This window comes from Phalacrocorax carbo, chromosome 5 (genome assembly GCF_963921805.1).
Source record: "Phalacrocorax carbo chromosome 5, bPhaCar2.1, whole genome shotgun sequence".
Classification (NCBI taxonomy): domain Eukaryota; kingdom Metazoa; phylum Chordata; class Aves; order Suliformes; family Phalacrocoracidae; genus Phalacrocorax; species Phalacrocorax carbo.
In genome coordinates, this window is record NC_087517.1 from 55,916,164 (window position 1) to 55,935,464 (window position 19,301).

General features: G+C 37.2%; 1 protein-coding gene across 1 annotated transcript in view; it reads right to left on the reverse strand.

The window, feature by feature from the left end:
* Positions 1 to 7,962: 7,962 nt before the first annotated feature.
* The window catches only part of OTOG (otogelin), a 106,354-nt gene continuing 95,015 nt past the window's right edge, over positions 7,963 to 19,301 (reverse strand). Inside the window, exons 51-57 of the mRNA XM_064452603.1 lie at positions 18,472 to 18,547; positions 17,370 to 17,548; positions 16,469 to 16,573; positions 15,915 to 16,034; positions 14,555 to 14,600; positions 9,998 to 10,077; positions 7,963 to 8,717 (exon numbers count right to left, since the gene is read on the reverse strand). Coding sequence (XP_064308673.1) covers positions 8,517 to 8,717; positions 9,998 to 10,077; positions 14,555 to 14,600; positions 15,915 to 16,034; positions 16,469 to 16,573; positions 17,370 to 17,548; positions 18,472 to 18,547 — 807 coding nt within the window. The 3' untranslated portion in view covers positions 7,963 to 8,516. The remainder of the gene's footprint in view (positions 8,718 to 9,997; positions 10,078 to 14,554; positions 14,601 to 15,914; positions 16,035 to 16,468; positions 16,574 to 17,369; positions 17,549 to 18,471; positions 18,548 to 19,301) is intronic.

The following is a 19,301-nucleotide window of genomic DNA, read 5'->3' on the forward strand; positions in this document are numbered from 1 at the left end:
TTAGTATACCATAAAAATATAGGGCTGCATTATTTTTATTTATATAACAGATGGATGTTTAAAAAGGTCATACATTTTTAATGAATGCAACGTCACGCCAGTGTTGACAGAAGACTTAGAAGTGCTACAATCTGGCCAAACCTAAAGCCTAAAAATGCTACCTTCCCTTCCCCCCCCCCTCCAGTCATGGAGCCAAGAAATAAATGTACAATAGTGCTGTGAATTTCATTCCAGAGATCAGCTTAAGTACAGTATTTAGAGGGCACTAGGTTATATTTTGTTTCATTTCATGTCCATTGTAAGTAATTACAAGACTCCCATTACTAGAGCTACCTGAAGGCCTCATACTCCTTTAGTCCCAGAGCACATGGATAAGATACAAGAGCAACTACCACTAAAAAATACAGTAAAGTGCTAAAACTCTTTTTTAAGCTGAGCAATATTTGCAAAATTTTCCATTAAATACAGGTTTGCAGAATATTACTTCCTATTAAAAAAAAAAATACAGGAGAGACACCTGGTAATGAAGCACCAGTTCCTGATATTGTAACGTCATAGAAATCACATCCTTGCATTAACTGTGATCTACAACTCTGTATTTTGGTGGCCAGCCCAAAGCTTCACAGCCAAGCTGTAAGAGAGAATGAACTTTGTGACCCTGTACAGCCAGTACATCTCCATCACTGCCTACAGACAAGTCCCAAACCACAGCCCTGAGAAAGCACGGGCACATCCAGATCCGAAATAATTCACAGAGCCAGAACCCTTCATCAAAGATCCCAAAGCCATTTGCTAGTGAAAACAGCAGCAGTCTTCAGCCCTTGCGTTTTTGGCTGCTCAGACCCTATTCTGGCATCACCAGCAAAATACATGGGCAGTAGGGACTAGATACAGGCAGCAAACCTATATTAACACTACACCAAGGGCTGCACTCAAGCCCCTTGCTATCAGTCTAATCACAGAATGCAATTTTTCCTCCATTATCAAGGGAGGGTTCCCCTCCCGCCCTTAATGCTGAAACTCACAAGTACTCACAAGTACTGATTCCCACTTTCCCCCGTAAGACAGCTTCACGAGAATTGGGTTTGCCAGTCCAATCGGAAGAGATAAACCAAACGTTTTTGTCAAAAATCTCATCCCTCATCTGTTTATCTTCATCTTCCAGAAGGGAAGGGAAAAGATGAGGGTCAGGATCTAAAATACTGCTATTCCAACAAAATATTTGAAAATAAGGAGATTGCCAGAACACCATTTTTGACATTTTAGGGGTTTTAATCAAAAGTGGGTTGTTTGGTTCCGACCCTCCCCCCACTTAAAGTTATCCCATGCAGATACAATAGGCATTTATTTATTTTTTAAGCCAGACCTTTTGTTAGGTCCCAATTTACTTCTCAGATGTTTTCTTATGGAGCACTTGGAGTTCCAGAAAATACATAGGCAGGAGTGTGACATGAACTTATCCTCCTGTCTCCACAGGGTTGGTCTTGCCCTGGGTGGTACTACTGCAATCCTGTCAGACTGGCAGTAGAAATATGCTTTCAAACAAACAATATTTAAAACAATAGCACTGGGGGAGGCCAAGGGGATTTCCAGGTGTAGAGCCTGAAATAAGTAGAGGTGAGGGGAAGCTGTTTACCAAACTGAGCATAAACACTGCATCAGCAAAATCTGCTTCCAGTGCGCTCTAGCTGCCTGCGCACAACATGGCCTTAAAGAGGGTTATGGTAAACCTGCACATAATAATAAATGGTACTAATAGCCAGGGCCTGTTCCTCTCCTGTAAACTGAAAACCACCTGTGAAGCCATGTATTTCCCCACAGCATCCAATTGGCCTGTGAAATTAATTGTGAGCAAATGCCATTGAAAGTTTTTATGATTCATAAGAAATGGGAGACTGTTATTACAGTGTTGAACAGCCCATCGGTATATTTCCCTTTTTTTTTTTGGATTGCATGCATAATTCTACATCACCTTTTTTATTCCAAAACCACTAATTGAATACTTCCCCCTTCTTTCCTCAGGAGCATGAGGTTGGAAAGAGAATGCTGGGCTATAAACCTACCATTCCAATACTAAATTATGATCTTTATGTGCTATTGACTGGGTTATCTGATAACCTCTAACCACTCCAGTAATATTTAACGAGAATGCTTTATTTTAGAGACTAATTGTCTAACAACTAACTTTTGCCAGTCACCAAAATAGCTTTCCTTGGGCAGGGGTGGTGGTCTTTGAGGGGAGGGTGGCTATCTTCTCCCGAAAGGAAATGGAGGAGCACATTGTTAGTGACATTCCTGTCATATATCAAAGGTCACCACCCTGCATACAGCCAGGTTAGACTCAGGCCTATTAGGCACTATGATGCCCTTGTCTCAGAAGGTCCTTCTCTGCTTTTTCCCCCTATTGAGTCAAATAAAACATCAGTGTGGAGGTCAATAGGGAATACAGTCCAGAAAATACAGTTGGGTATTAAGAACAAAGATCGAGAATAGGCATGCTCTTGCTGTTACACCTTACCCAGCTATTCTGCCTTTGATATTTCATGCTTAAGATCAGACTTCTGCATTTTTCATCAAAAAGAAGTTTTATTAAAGTTCTGTGCTATAATTTTTTTCCTTTCCAATCTTCTACTACACAAGGCACATATTGGACAAATCTCACATATTCAATTCATGAACTAGCATAGTCTTGAGAAAAACCAAATACCAGAGCTGATGTTCCTTTCAAGTGCATCAGCTGAGGTCAGAATCAGCTCCTGGGCAATCATATAAAAGTATCAAACTGGCAGGAAAGGCCTGTGTATTGAGAAGCCTCTCTGCTGTCTCAAACTCAACTCCAGACACTCTAAAGAGCTAAAGCACAAAGATATTTTATAGGTGGGCTTCATAACTTTCTGTAGAATCGCATTAAATTTCTTAAATTTCTTAAATTTATTAAATTAATTTCTTAAATTTCTTGGAAGCCAAAAGCTTAGAAAGTAAGATCACAAATCACCCACAAGACACAATAAAAGGTCTGTAAGATAGAAGTACTTTAAAATTCACTCAATTTATAGATCTTTTGCAGCTAATACAACACCTTCTCATAGCAATAAATGCAATGCAACTTCCTGAATTCAATTGTGCTTTTCCAGCTTGAAGATTTGGCTGATGATGACCTCTTTCTTCAGCTCTAGAGTTACAGGATAATTTAGGTATACCTGTCATATGAAATGAGTATACTCTAAGACATACAAGAAAAAGTGTACAAGACAAATTACATTACATTCAGTTTCATGCAAATCAAATAGTACCATTAATCACCTCATATGAAGAGGTTGGATATGATATGCCATATATACTAACCGATTAGCTGATTTTTGAGCCTGTTGAGGTATCTTTAACCATTAGATGTGAATTTCATTCCAACTAATTTTAACAACCTAAAAATGAGGTGCCTAACCACATCTTGCCATCCAGGTTCCCTCTGCAGTGATAAGGAAAGATGATACACCTGGAGAATGATTCATCACATCAATCTTAGACACTTATTTTAAGGTGGGATGAGTCACTCTTTGGATGCACTTCTCTCTCTTTGGTGATGGATGGAGCCTGGACAACTAAGTTAATTCAGATATCTATGTTTTAAAAAGCTAAAGTGAGCTGACATGATCAAAGCCTTGGTCAAAAGTCCATACAGAAAGCAGACCTGAGGGGATGGTGGTCTGTCAGGTACTATTTCTAAAGAGGCTACACGTCATCTTCACACTGAGAGGGGATTTTTCAAAAAAACCACCATCTGCATGGCAGCTGTTACCTCATTGTAATTATTCATGGCCAGCCACTTGCACTGGGGAGAAAGATGATGGTGTGGGCAGAGATAAGAGTGAGAATGAAATTTTTTGAATTATTTTTGTCTGACTTCATGGACTGCATACTCAAGAGGCTGTCAGAGGAGATGCAAGTCAACTTGTGACTAATAGTTCACACTAATCTGCAGGCCAGCAGAAGCCAGTATTTCAGATTAACTTACCAAACCACCAGGCAGCACTATCGCTAATTAGAGGAAACATTACTCGAGGCTGTTATCCTGAGACCAGATCATATACTAATAACCCAGACAGTGAGAGTTTAGTTAGCACAATTGCTATCATTATATTTCTTTTTAAAGGCCTTTCTTAATGGCCAGTATCTATCATACTCAAGGCCCCAGCTGCCAAATAATTTCTATTTTCCTGTGAATCATGGCTGGGTAGGCTTGCTTGAGGTAATGAAAGCAAAGTGTTTTTTAAGGGAGATAACAATGAGCAATCAGCACCATAACAAGCAAGCAATGTTTCCATACTCAAATAACTGAATATTTTATTCAAAAATGGAAAACAATCCAGCATTAGAAAGATTCTAAATCCTAGTTTTAACAAGATACAAGCCTATGATGTGTCTGTACCTACATTAGGAATCCTTTTTGTGCAGAAACTCCAAATATGCAAACTCATGTGAGGCGAACGTGGCCCTCAGGGGTGGAGTAAAGTTTTGAGACTTGTGAAGAAATGTTACAGGCCTCAGTTTTAACGTCATGGTTTTACTCCCACAGCATTTTCATTCACATTAAACAACCAATAAAAAGCACTGTTAGAGATCAAAAAGAGAAAACTATTCCTACCCAGTCTTATAATATACCTATTTTCTCCCACCCACCTCCTGAAGAGAATTTTTCAAATTTGGTTTCCTTTGTTTAGGATAACCAACATCAGAAAGCACTCAGCCCCACAGAGCAGCAGTCGCAAGGTGTTCGCCAGAAGAGCACCAACAGCATTTGTTTGTTTGGAAGAATCACCCGAGCACCATTTTTGAGTTTGATCTAAATCAGTCTCTAGAAGTCCATTTCTGCAGATAGACTTGAAGACAACAAAAGACAAGAAAACTAGAGGGCATTAGTACCTGTGTTTTCCTCTAGCAATCACCATGGTTTCAGGTTCACAAAGTGAGGCAGGCCTGCTCTCCAGCTGAGAGCTACCCTTCCTAGCAGAGCGTAAAGAGCTAATTCAACTCTGTTGTACAAACACAAAGATTTCCAACACCACCAGCATTTTTATTTATTTCTTTGCTGCTTTCACCACCCAGAGGTCATCACACACACACACTGTGTGTGGCAGCAGCACAGGTGTTTTCTCCTGCCCCATCCCCGTTTTTGTGAGGGAGCAAAGTCTGCTCAGGCCTTCATGCCCATTGCTGCTCAAGCAGTCACTCAGCTGAGGTGGCTCTCCAAAAGACTATCCAATATCTGCTGGATAGGCAGCTTTTTTATTTCTCTTAGGCTTCTAAAACCTGGTTTTCTTCCCCTGCCCCCCTTTTGGATCCCTAGGAAACACTGGTTTACAAAATACTGCAAGAAATCTTGGTTAAACTTAGTGAAGGATCCACAGTTTTGTCTCTGAACTGTGCGCAGTACACTGCTGCAACAGCAACAGCTATAACGCTGGAGCACGGCATGGCAGTGATGCTTTTAGAAAGCAACTTTTCCTCCAGTAACTTATGTGCTGAATGCAGGATTTAACTTTTGCTGCTATGAGAACTTAATTAAAGGCTCCCCTATTTCATTAGCTCCAAGTGCACATATGCCTTTAAGGGTAATAAAGACACAAATAAGGTTGCGATAGTAAAATGCATGTATTCTAAAGAGCATAGCTTCAGTGCTGTATACCCTTTGTATTACACCTATATAATCAAGCAAAAGACAAATTCTTAACAAAAAGAAAGCGAAGTTGTTTTAGGACTCAGATACTGTTACAATCCAAGTACCTCCTGCATAGGAGGTCCAGGTGAAACCCACAGCTTGCTGAGATCCCTTTGGTTTCCAAAGATGTGGAAGTACAAATAAGGCAAAATCTTTTTCCAACTGAGCTGCTTTGTGCCAACACAGTGTAAGGCAAATCACAGTGAGGGCCTGGGTTGCTTTGAACTAACCACAGACAGCCTAATCGCGAAGGCATTTAACACAGAGGTAAGGATAAAAGTAGCTTCCCCCTGTCAGGCCATAGGCAGTTTGGATCTTTCCCCTTGTTTCTCTCAACATAAGCCTAATGTTGAAAAAGCAGAAGTTAAGGACTTAACATTTATTATTTTACTCCTGAAGTAGAAGCAGCAGCAGTGTTTGATTACGGTTACTGGATACACTATAGTCTTTCTACTGTCACTGCCAGTATTAACTTGCTCTTCAACCAAGAGTTGAAAGTTTGGATCTCAAATGGTTTTCAGAGTAACCACCTTGTGCTGCTGGAAGCAATAAGTGCTTTGCTATTAGCTCGGGTGCCAAGGGGATGGACTGCGCCATAGCTGAGGGCAGCATAGCGGCTGGCCTAATTTCTGCTCTAATTCTGTCCCTTGTGTTAGCGGTTGGCACTTCACAGCAAATACCATCTTGCTTGAGAGCAAAAGAGCGAGCTCTTTTTATTAATTCCTACCCTCTATGATGGCTCTGCTCAATGCCTTGTAAACAGCACCTTTTTTTCCTGCTCCTCAGTCCATGGTTTTCCAAAGGATGCACTCCTCCCAAACTCAGCCCTTCCTCACTATTTAGAAGATGTGTTTAAACAAGGAACATGTCTTACTAAATGGGTAGGCACTACACATATTACAGTTAGATCTTAACAATTTATCTGGCCCTACGTACTGAAGGGTAATCATCACTACACAACAATTATAACAAAAAGCCTACACTTATTCAAAACACAGTCTACTCATTGCAGTCAATCCTGAAGGGTAGTTTAGGAAGAAGCTGTGCAAAGGAAATGTGCAGAAATTTACCCTTTTTTTCTCATTTTTCTAGGACAAACAGCCTATCTGACACGTAGTGTCAGAAATGTGTTGTTAAACTTTGATGAGCAATGGTTATCCAATTTTTGTTTTAAATAAATTGACATGGTTGAATTTTGCATTTCTGAGGATGAAAGTGAACTGTGATGGAATCAGAAAAACATGTATATTTTCAAAAACCCATATGCAGGTCTTCCTTGATTATTAGTATTAGACCATTAGTACTAATGATAGAATTAACCATGTGCACTGCTGAAAAAGAAATTAGTAAACACTGTGTTGAATCACATGACAGTAAACTGCTTTATCAAAGATAGCAAAATTAATTGTAACAAAATAAGACTTCCTTTTGTTTATTAGATATTGTAAGAATGAAATGTACAGTATACAAAATTAGTATCAAAAATGTTCACATGATTGATTTTAACAACACATTTTTCTTTGGATTAACTGCAGACAAGCAGCTTTTTAAGAAATTATGCTGAGATCTATTTTCTATTATAGGATCTCAAGCGTATCACTGTGCTATCTACAATTTTAACCTACAAAATGAAAGCTACTGAATTTTTGCTGAATCTTGGTGGCACTTGTTGGAAAAGGATAGAACAGCAACATTATGTGCTAAGAATATTAGTTCATTACAATAAAATGTTAACTGTTCAGGTTCATAAGCAAAATTGCTTTTGAAATTTCAAACCTTACAATTGTACATTTTCAGTATCAAACACTTGCCGTAAGAAGTAACATTCTACTATAGTGGTGACAAAGATTTTCAGCTTTGTTCTTCTTTTAGACAGTTACATAAATACTGGTTTTCTTTTTCCTAATGAACTTTCACATCTTCAAAATTAGTGTCAAACAAAGTTCATTCTCCTAAAGAAACAGTTTAAAGAGGGTACATGTCATAAGCTGAATGCATTCATTTAAGGTATAGTTATATAAGGGAATGTAAAATAGTTTTCATTTGTTAAATTTGTGTATTTTCAGTTTATGCCATATTGTTTAGCAGAAAGATGAAGTAACTACTAATGAGCAGTCTTGGTAGCCTAAAAACAGTCTATCTGTTCCATACATTACATGTTTGCCATAATGATTTTCACTACAATATAAAATACACTAGAAAAAATGAAATTATTACCAGGGAATATTACATACATTTATCAGTATTGACAATGTTACCCTGATTAAAAAAAGAAATCTTTCATTGAATTTCTCATACATGCTCTACTTTGCAATAGGAATATGATTTAAACTGAAAATTCTTCTCATATTGTCCAAACAATTTTTCTTAATAGACACTGAATGTATTTGCACAATTGCAATGCATTCAAAATAGTGAACTGCTGCCAGGTAAGCCCATCAGTGATTTGAAACAGGAGTGGGTGCCTGACAAAGAGTGGGCCAGCCTTCCAGAACAAAACAGATGGTGTGCTTTCTCTTGAGGTGTCTCTAATGTAAATCACTTCACATTTTAAGTTGGCACATATCTCAAGAACCCTTAAAACAATCCCTGTGAAATGAAGACAAATCACAATAGAAATGATGCAAAGCCATTCTTTAGAAATTTAGAAGAGTCCAAAAATATTTTTGTTATCTTTTAGCCTTAAACTGGGAAAATTCAGTGCATTGGGTATTGTATTTTTAATAGATAAACTATTCAAATTATCTTATGCTGGGAACAGCTGGGCTTGCTGTTTTCTCTGCAACTACGTGTTTTTTTTTTAAGACCATTGGCAAGAACAATCTGTAGGCTCTTGGATTGAATAGCTGACCCAGGTTGAATTACTAGTGCAATACAATTGCACAATTCGCCTCTGTAGTCCGAGCTCCCTGCAGCATTTGCAGAATCTTGCGTATGTGTTGATGTTGTAGTTGTAAATGCTTGCAGACGGGCACTTCCCATCGCACGAAACAATGTTCACCTGGTAACAAACATGAAGAATAATGAACAAACTGAAGCAGCTAGGAAATAAAAATTAGGAGTTCTCAAGAAAGTCCAAAGACATTAGGCACCCAAATCTAATGGCAAAGCAATGAAAAATTTGGAGCTAGTCCCTTGTGAAATCACACTATGTCTGAGTAATAAACTCTTGAAGTATGTTGCCCAGAGAGGCTTCCATTTTTATCTTACTGAGATTAATAATGACTTCCCTGTCAATTTCAGTAACAGCAGATTTTGGCTACTAGCAGACACAAAGAAACAATTTTTGTTTTGAATTTTAAAGTATTTATAATAATGTTGGCTTAAGCATAGCACCAAATATTCTGTCCACAACTCCCTACAGTATGAATTTCACTAATATGCTGATGCAGTGTTGATATCCTGGTATCAGTAAGGAGGAATATAAAGAACCAATCGTTTGGAAAGCCAAGGGGAATTATTAATAATGGTACCAAAACTGTAACACAGACTGTAACAGGAACAGCCATATGAACTGATAATTTTTTCAAGTTTCATAGTCAGGATTTGTATTTCTGTTTGATGAGACACCAAGACTAAATTTCTTGGCTGCTCAACAGTTTACTCTACAAAATGTACTCTTAGAGTCACTTTAGAGGTTACAGCTGTTTCCCCATACTTTTTTATTACAGCTTTTCCAGGTGCTCTTACCCATCTCACATGAGATGCCTGGCTGCACCCTTGCTGCCGCTCACACTGCCTCACTGCACAGCAGGACATTGTTGGTGTCCTCCAACAGTAAATCCTTCGGCAGACACAGAGATAGTGCCTCATTCTTTCTACACATTTCACAGTATGCTCATGCTGCTCTCTAAAAAAACCCTTCAGGACCCAAGATTCCTTTCTTCGTGAAGTTGGCATTTAAATACTCTCCCTAGACAGCCGTTTTAACACTAGTGTATCACCGGCAAGATTCAGTTTTATCAAAGTTAATTTGAATATAATAATTGCATTATAGGGTGACCCAAGACCTTGGATTTGCACTAAATTGATGTGCACCTAAATGCATACAAAAGCAGAAGTCACATCCCCCTTTCCCTTATTATTTGAGAAGATGATTGCTGAGAATGTAAGGAAATATTAAAACAGCTCTACAAAACACAGAAACTTCTGTCTCTGTGAGAGAGAGATGCAGACAATAGCCTTGTGGAATTTGTGTTCCCTCCCTCCCTCCCTCCCTTCCTTTTATTTCACCTATTTTTTCCCTTCTATTAAAAGAAATCACGATAGCTATTTACTTACTGGTGTGTTACTCCTGCAGTCGTTCTTGCGGATAGTCATCCTAACAGTCACCTTTTTACAGAATTTTCCATCTTCCTTACCTGCAAAATGGGCATTGATTGAAAAATTTTAGCTCAAAATTCTAAACATTTCAGAGGGAAGGACATTACGGAATGTTTTATGGGGTCAAGAGACACAGAAGAAAATACTCAATATACCACTGCACATACAAAACTTTTGCAAAGTGACATTAGTATTGCTCTTAAAATTATTCTATTTCATGCATTAAAGTATCTGTCTCCTTATATTTCCAATAACAATTATAAAAGGCTCATTCTTCATTCAGAAGCCTTTTAAGAGTAAGTAACAAACAGAAATAACTGTAACAACCTTTAAAAACAGCAACTGCATTCCAGTAGTATAAACAAAGTTTAAAATGAATACTTAACAGCAGAATCTGATGAAGGGGCTTCAGGGGGCTTTACATTTCTGTATGTTGTTTATTGAATAAGAAGAACACAACCAGTGAACAAATTACATTTTTTATTTACATTTTAATTAGCATTATTTCCACAATTTTTGTCACAGATGTACAAAGTATATGGATGAAATAAAAAATATATTAAAAAATCATGAAATAAAATAAGAGGAGTTAAACTTAATTTAAGAAGGGAATCCTGAACATTTGAACAAAAGTGAAGTTCAGTATAAAGTTCAGTTGTTAGAGCTCAGAAAGCAGTGTCTTCTTACGATGATCCTCTCTATGCTGAAGAAACCACATCACATTGCAGATCTGTAAGAGAAATGAAGAGTCCATTCCATAATAACAGCTTCCACAGTTTCACAGCAGATTTTACACTGCATGATGCAGTCCCACATGACTCTCCACTTACAGACCTGCATTTTCTTTCAGCCAAGAAATCCAAAGGTGTTGACAAAAGGTGAATACTGCTAGCTCCAGAAAAGCAAGGGCAATGAAAGACTCATTGGTTTGACCAATACCCATACTGAACCGTGACAGATGTTTATCACATCTTGTTGTGCAATGTCCAGTTCCCTGCTCTTATCACTGTCAAACCAGGTAATACTGCTTCTCAAAGAGAAACATTTTTTGGTTGGGTGGTTTGTTTCTTTTTTTAAAAGACATACAAACCTGCTGCTGTTTCTAGACATAGCAGAGGTTTCTAGAATATGAAAGAAAGGTCAGCAATGAAACTTCTTGGAAGCAAACAAAAATCTACAATCAGAAATGGCTGACTACTGCTTGACTATCATTGAATTATATTTGTTTAAGGAAAAAGTAAATTGAGAACTGAAGAAAAAAAATCTCACCATTATTTCGTTTCTCGTAGTCCTATTCATGTCCTTTCTTCTTTTATATTAAGCAGGGCGTGTAGGATGAAGAACTCAGTGCAGCTGTGGCTGTGACTTCATTCAGGCTATAGTGAAATTATATCGTATCTCATAAAGAAATAAATATTAAATGTATTTCCATGCATGTACTTTATTGTCCAGTGGCTTTTAATGAGCTCTACAACATAACATACTTTTCCATGAACAACTTTACAAAACACGTGAGCCTCTTATACGTGTCATGTCATAATGAGATTCTTTTTCAAAATCTGTATGGTCAAAAATCCTTTCTTTATTTTTGGGTAGACTCATAATATCTTTGTCATTTAAAGTGATGTCAACACGAAATATAGTTTCAATGTAGTACTCCTAGAGTCATGAGTGTAATTTAACAAAGGACGTATCACTCAGTGATGTACAAAATTACAGTCAACATCATTTCTCTTACAGAAACATAGCAAGATGTTTTCACAAAATAAATGCCCAAACTACTACGTTACTACTATTCATACTATGTTACAATTTTTTAAAATTATCATGTTCTATTAAAAAGAACAAAGATAATCTCCAATTTTCATGGAGTAAACACAGGCTTGGTATTTTCAGTATATTGTCCTAACTACGGATGGGAAAGGAATGACCTGCTTCTACTGTGTATGCCACTGGAAGCAAAACTACGTGAAACATCATCTGCAAAAATGTTGTTTATATAAGAAGCTTTAATAAGCAAAGCCATTAGTCTCTATGTTCTACAGCACTGTGAACATAACGGAATTAGCTTACATTTTTAAACACAGCTATTTTACACGTGCAGCAAGCTAAAGACTATGCAAGTGCTTACTACCAACAGTACATTGTTGGCTAACAACAATGCACTGCCCACACAGTGCAAAATGATAAACAAACCAAAACCAAAATATGAGCCACTCTGAACCATGAGCAGTTATACTACACTGCAGCTTTTGGCATAATTGGGTAACATGAGGCCTGATGTTCCTATCAGGGAGTACATTGTTGGAAATCAACAATGATGCTGTATGGGTTGGTATTACTTATTTCCAGAAAAATGTACCTGTGTTACAGCTAGCATAGGCTGTAGGAGTGACTGGGCTAACAGGGAATGGGAGGAGCATTGACACTGAAGAACCTGGTAAGAATATTACATATTGAACAGAGTACACGTTACAGAGGATCCCCTATCAGTATGAAATATTTTGGAGTTATTAGACTTCAGCATATTTGAGAAAAGAATTTAACCTTAAAATGTCTGTATATTACAAGATCACAGAATGGCTGAGGTTGGAAGGGACCTCTGGAGGTCATCCGGTCCTACCTCCCTGCTCAAGCGGGGATCATTGTGTCAGCAGCTCAGGACCATGTCCAGGTACTACTTGCACTACTAAGCCTAATGTCAAAACCAGGAAGGATCTGTTCTACGCTGGTATAACTAAGACAATCTGCTACCCTAAATTTAAGTTGTCCTTTGGGGCTAAAAGAAAGAAATAGTATAATTTCCTCTGAGCAGTGTTTGTAAAACTCTCTGGGTTTTGATGGAACTCCTGGGACTTAATTCAAAAGAAAACAACAATCTGATAACCCTTCTCATAAAACGTCTCACACAATTACAATTGACTAACAGCTCTCATGGCAGATTTGTTCAGAGTCAGAATGAACTACATGATTCATAGAGATATTATATTGTCTATAAACAAGTGTGAAATCCAGACGATATAAATCTACTTGTAAATGCATCTCAGAAGTCACTGGATTTTTCGAGGGTTTAATTTTACTTTGTGATGCATGCCCCAGATTAATAACTTACTTTTGCCTGAATTATTTAAGAGTGTGGTTATGATCTTTGTCTAAGTATAGTAGCAAGATCTTCTGCCTCGCTGTAAAGTAGCTTAATGGATTTTTAATGGTCTTAATAGATTGTTCAGAAGCTGGTTTATATGGCTGCTAAGGTACTGAAGGGTAATGTCAGATAATCAAAAACTAATCTCAAAGAGCCTGTAGACAATCAGCTGCAGAACTAGGACAAGTGCTTGAAACAGGTCCAGCAGAGTGAAAAAACATGAAGATATATTACCATTCCCTTACAGTGATCAGGAGCAGGAAAAGAGCAAATAAATCCTCCACAGTTTCAACAACCTTTGTACTACAAAAAGTAATACATAATGAATAACACCAGAAGGTACCTCCCAGTTGGCAACATATATCCCACTGCAGTAACTGCACGTGGTACCATATCTGGTAGTCATGACCGTTGAAGTCCTATCCCACCCAGCAGGAAATATCTGCACTTTTCTCCAGCTCTCTCCCACTCTTTATTTCCTACTGTCTTGAGCTTTCTATCCACTATTTCAGCCACTTATGCAAACGAAGTGAGGTTTTTGCACTTTTTAAAAGATATTATACTGCCCAGTATAAATTCTCTTTTTCAATTGCTTATAACATTGTCAACTTCAAGTATTAGAGCTTAAATTCTTCAGGTTAGGTGTCTGCCTCAGGCTAGGTTCTTCATTAAATCAGCCAAAATGTTTCAGCTATGTACCAGTGTGTTAAGAAAAAATGTAGTTAGCTCTTGATTTATACTAAGAATTAGCGTATTTGGAACCTACTTTATAGGGAATTGCTTTATTTTTTCCAGAAAACCTTTATGAGCTCTCATAAGAGTCAAAACATACCTTGGCAATCAAGTAGGAAGGGATTTTTAAGTTGTGAGTTCTTTTGAAAGATATTGCCTGAAAGCTTCTGAATCATGTCTATTAATGTAACCTAAAACTATATTACAATCAGATAATTATTTACAGCATTAACTTACAAACTGCATAGATCAATCTTCATTTTTGCCAAATATGAAGATATGAATGTAGATGAAGCATGTTTTAAGGTGCCTTCCAAAACACAGTACCTTTTACTATACTAAATGAAGTTACTAATATTTTGAGGAGTTTCACATGAGAGCTACAAAATATTCAAGGTAGCAATTTTAGTGACTTGGCCAGCCACAATAACTAGCAGTGGAATAAACCCTTCAACGTTAAACTACTTTCTTCTGATTCAACTCCACTCTTTTCACTGGTATTTACATGGAAGACTGGGAAAAGCATGGCCTCTGAGATCAGTGAATCAAGTTTTCATGCAGGAAAGAATCAACCTTATTACTAAAGTAACAACAAATCAGACAGACTTGTGAGGCAGGAATCATCACTAATCACTTACATGTTTTGCAGCATCCTTCTAAGAATGGTACAACATAGCCTCCAACCTGACCAAGAGAGAAATAAAAAGGAAATAACTTGATTTTTTTCAAATATTCATTCTCATATATCTGCACTATTAGAAATATCTGCTCTGATAAAGCTCTGCAATGTTATTCGGGCAAATGTAGCACTCTGGTGAATTGATGAAGGTTTGGCTGTAAATGACCAAACTTGACTGTTTTAACTCAAGTGAGTATTAAGTGGCTGTCACTGAATGCCACCACACATCACCAGCTATCAAAATGCCACATTTGGAGAGGGAACGACTGTGTTAAGTCTTATTTCGTCATGTGTTACTTAGAGTAAAGCCCTGACTTCTTGTAGAGGTCATATTGACAATCGCAAAAAACTGATTCTGAATTCAAAGCAGGAAGAAATCTCATCTAAATGAGAAGCCACCCACTCCCCATAGTGGAGAGTCATGGCTGCCTTCAGTGCTGTAGCATGAAGTACTCCCCAGAGTACTGTGGGAAGAATAGGTGCGGCTTTTTAAAAAGCTCTCTCAGGATTACATTGAAGGAGAGTTCAATTTTTGATGTTCACCTCCCTATCTCAAGCCATGATGATCTATCTCAAATCATCATGAAAGCCCTAACTTTTTTAGTTTGCCTAAAAGAGCAAAGGGCCTTTCACCAGCTGTGTAACTGAGAGTCTCTCTGAAGAACCAATCTATTGTTATCTATGAGGAAGAACTACAGCCTCCTAGTTCCTTTAGGACTGTTCCCTGCTTGTGTTCATCACTCATTAAGTATCCTCCCACCCACATGTAAATGTAGAATTACAGAGAGCAATATGAGATTGCTCCATTCAAACATTTCCTGGCATTTAGTCTAATGCCATTTTGCAAACTGAAATAGAGCTTTTGCTTCTACTGCAAAACTAGGCCAAAAAACCTCACGTCTCACTGTACAAAAGATCTTCCTGATACTCAGACAATCTTTCATTTTCTTCCACATTTTTGACCACTGTGATGAATCGAATCGCTATATGCAGAAAATCAGTTAGAAAGGAGAAGTTCAACCCAGAAAAGCATCCAACTTCAGACAGCTGTATGAGGACTAGTTTGATAATACAAGCCTCTATGAAAAAAAAAAAGGTATTTCTGAGAATAAGAAAAGTTCTCTGCATCTCTGTAGCTGGGCAGTCTGGTGGCACACTATACGTGTATAGACATTTTCACCTTCAAATGCCTGGGCCAAAATGCAGGCATTGCAAGAATCAATAATTTCTCCCTCTTGAAGTCAAAATGTCTTTTGTCGGTGTTAATCTTTTCATGCAAACATAAATCATAGCTGGAATACAATGTATTGAACACTGACCTTCACACATTCAGTTTCATTAAAAGGTGGGCAGCCAACTGAAGAGGAAACCAGAACTGGCCCTATTGCTGTGTTAATGCATTCGTATCTGATGCAGTTTGAAATCCAAACAGTACCAGGCTGTTAAAAATTGTAAAACAGAATCTTTACCCAGCAGCTCAGCAAAAACAGTATTATAAGTATATATTATGTAATTCCATTGAATGCCATCTTCTCTGAATCAAAAGTAATACTTATAGCAAAACATAATTTAGATGCATGTTGATGTTCTGTTTAAGTACAGAATCTAGAAGTCCATTAAATATATAATGTTAAGCAGGTTCTAAGATAGCCAAGTGGATGATAATCCTCTGATATATCAAAATCCCTTAATCTTTGTAGACAGTTATATGATTGACTCTCCAAGAAATTAATGTGTGTACATGCAAAGCTATTTCTAGTATTTGGCCAAATAAAGCTCTTTGCACATTTTATATGGCAATGTGTGTACAATATCTCATAATATTTTGTTTACTTCTAAATATTTTGAAAGAATAAGACATGTATGAATTTACCTTAAAATTGGAAACTGTGCCATTACTGAAAGTGTGGAGACAAGACAAGTTCTTACAGCTACCACAGCAAGTTGTTAAATCTTTTGGAGGCTGATAGACTTGGTTCTGCCAAAATCAAACAGATTATTCCTTGTATGAAATCATCTTGCAACTCAACATTTTACTATTGTAATGGGCAGATTTTTTTCAGGTAACTGATTTTAGGGGCTACTTTTAAATAACTTACAAAACTGCATCACTTACATTTGTGCATACTGTACATTCATGAATTTTTTACAAAATACCTTTGATCTTAATTGAAGTAAATGGCGAGAAGTTACAACTCAGAGAATGAACCAGTCTTTCTACCATTTTCAAATGCGAGCCTGACAGCTTAATTCAAGAACCACTGAAATTTTGGCTTTTTACACATTAGACATCAAGTAAGTATGGAATTAGGAAAAGTAATCTATATAACATTCCCATGGTAATGTGTCATACTTTGTGAAAAGACAAGGTATCATCGGCTTATTTTATAAAGCTGTTTTCACCACATTTAGAATTATTCTACTGTTTATAATTATTCTCTTCCCAATTCTTATTGAGCTAATATCTGCCAGAAATGTTACCAGTTTGTGCACAATGCAGCTAAAGCTATACAGGGATGCAAGGTGGCAGTATGCTATTAGTCCAAGGTGGCAGTATGCTATATACATTAGTTTGGATAAGATTTACACAGGGGAGGAAACAATGAAGGAACTTTTATAAACTTCTATCAGAAGTGCAGTAGCACATCATTAGAAGGAGATCTCACAGTTACTCTATCTTGCTCCTATGACTGTAATCTACTCAACAAAACTCAATGAATTGTAATTAAGGCCACCAGTCACAATATACATATCTGAAACTCTGAATTTCTTACAGCTTTGCACTTGACAGCACAGTCTATTGAAGACATGTTTATTCGGTAGTATTTAGTGGAGGGATCAATCACATTTGTACAAGAAGAAATATGGCAAATGCCATCTGCACTGTGTTCCACAATTGTCTGTCCAGGAAGCAGCACTCCTCTCTCATTACTCAGGCAAACTTTGTCTCTCACTACAAAAAAATGCAAAAATAAACAACATGCTCAGGACAATCAGCTGTTACAAAACTCCGTTTAAAAAAAATGTTTCAAACAGGAATGGAAAAAGCTACTCTACCTCTTTAAGAATTATGGGTCAGATTTTCAAATATAAACTCTTAATAGTAGTCTAATGCTTTACTAAAATCACTAAATTATTTGAAATATAACCATGAATGAAATATAAGATATAAAATATAGATAAAATATTCTATTAGGTGCACCACCAAAATGACAGTGGAGGCTTCTTCAACTGATTGGTTTTGTAAGTCTACTTCAGGATAACAAATGTACCTGAAAAATATCTATTTCTCCTCACCAATTACTGAGGGCACAGAAGATAATCAGCTCAGAAGTATATGTCCGTGTTGTAAAAATCTAGCCAAGGACAATGGTCAACTGGGTGTCCCAGAGGAATTATTTTTTCCTGAGTTTTCTCAGATGCTATTGGTCATACACTAAGATGAATTTGCATGGTGCTGAATGCTATCTTTGATCTTCTAAAGCACATAGCATGTCTAACAGCTCCTGAGTAGACTCATAATGGGGTAGCAGGACTCTGAGTGTGTTTTAATTTCTTGTTGGAGTCCTTACTCCAGCTCAGCAATATGCAGGCTGCTTAGTAAATGCCACCTAACTTTCCCAAAACTCTGTCTGCTGTTTCCCTGCACAAGACCTCCTGCTGCAGGAACTAACAGAATACAAGAACAGGCCATAATCAATGAAATATTTAGCAAGGGGTCCTACTTTTTGCCTTTTCTTACACTATTTGTGAATTACATCGTCAATTCTTTCCTCCTCAGTACCATGTTCAAAGTGAACATCCAATTTATAATTCCTAATTTACTTTAGCACTTGAAAGGGTATTTATTTGAATTAAAATTATTTTCTGACTTACCACATTTGTGCTTAACACAGTTACAGATATTTTCTGTGCTGTTCTGGAACTCTTCATCTATATGAAGTTTCTGCCCCTAAGTGTATAAAAGCAGAAAAAAAGAGAAGTGAAACAACAGTCTTTTCTTATCTGCATGATGTTTTTCTTTTAAACACCTTTCCTTCAGCATCTGAGTAGTAGTATCTCTTGCCCCTAGAAACCTATTTTAAATCCACTTTCATCGCCCATAGGAACATTTAATTTTGTAATGATAACCAAATGGGAATTTTTTTTTACACCTGAAAAACAGGAATGGTTGTTGGTGTCAGTACAGCAGACGTTTACGACAGAAAGGACTAGGCCAGGCCAACAATGAAATGCCTTTGTACAGAAATCTCCACACAGTGTGGAGTGTATTCTTTCGTGGAGTAAATTAATGGACATAAATAGTATTACAATAGCACAGATTTAATTTTGCATTTATTGTTTATAAGTATGCATACTAAGATTTTTCTCCCAGTTTTCTGCAAGTCCTGATTCCTTATGGTCAAATTTCTTCACCTATGAAATGAAAGTATTAACAACAGCCTTGCTTACAAAGTATTTTGAAGTTCCTCTATAAAAAATGAGTACTATTTCCAGTTCCTTCCTAGGACTCCAAATTATTATTTTTATGAATTATTCCCATCACAATATTATTTTCTGGATTAAAAAAATGACAAGCAAACTCAAAGCATACCCATTACTGACTGAGAACCTAACCCAGCAATGCTCCTAATCATTTTTGTTATGCAGAACAAGTCACAATGAAATACAGTTTAAAAGTTCTGCTTACTCAGCAGTCTGAGTGC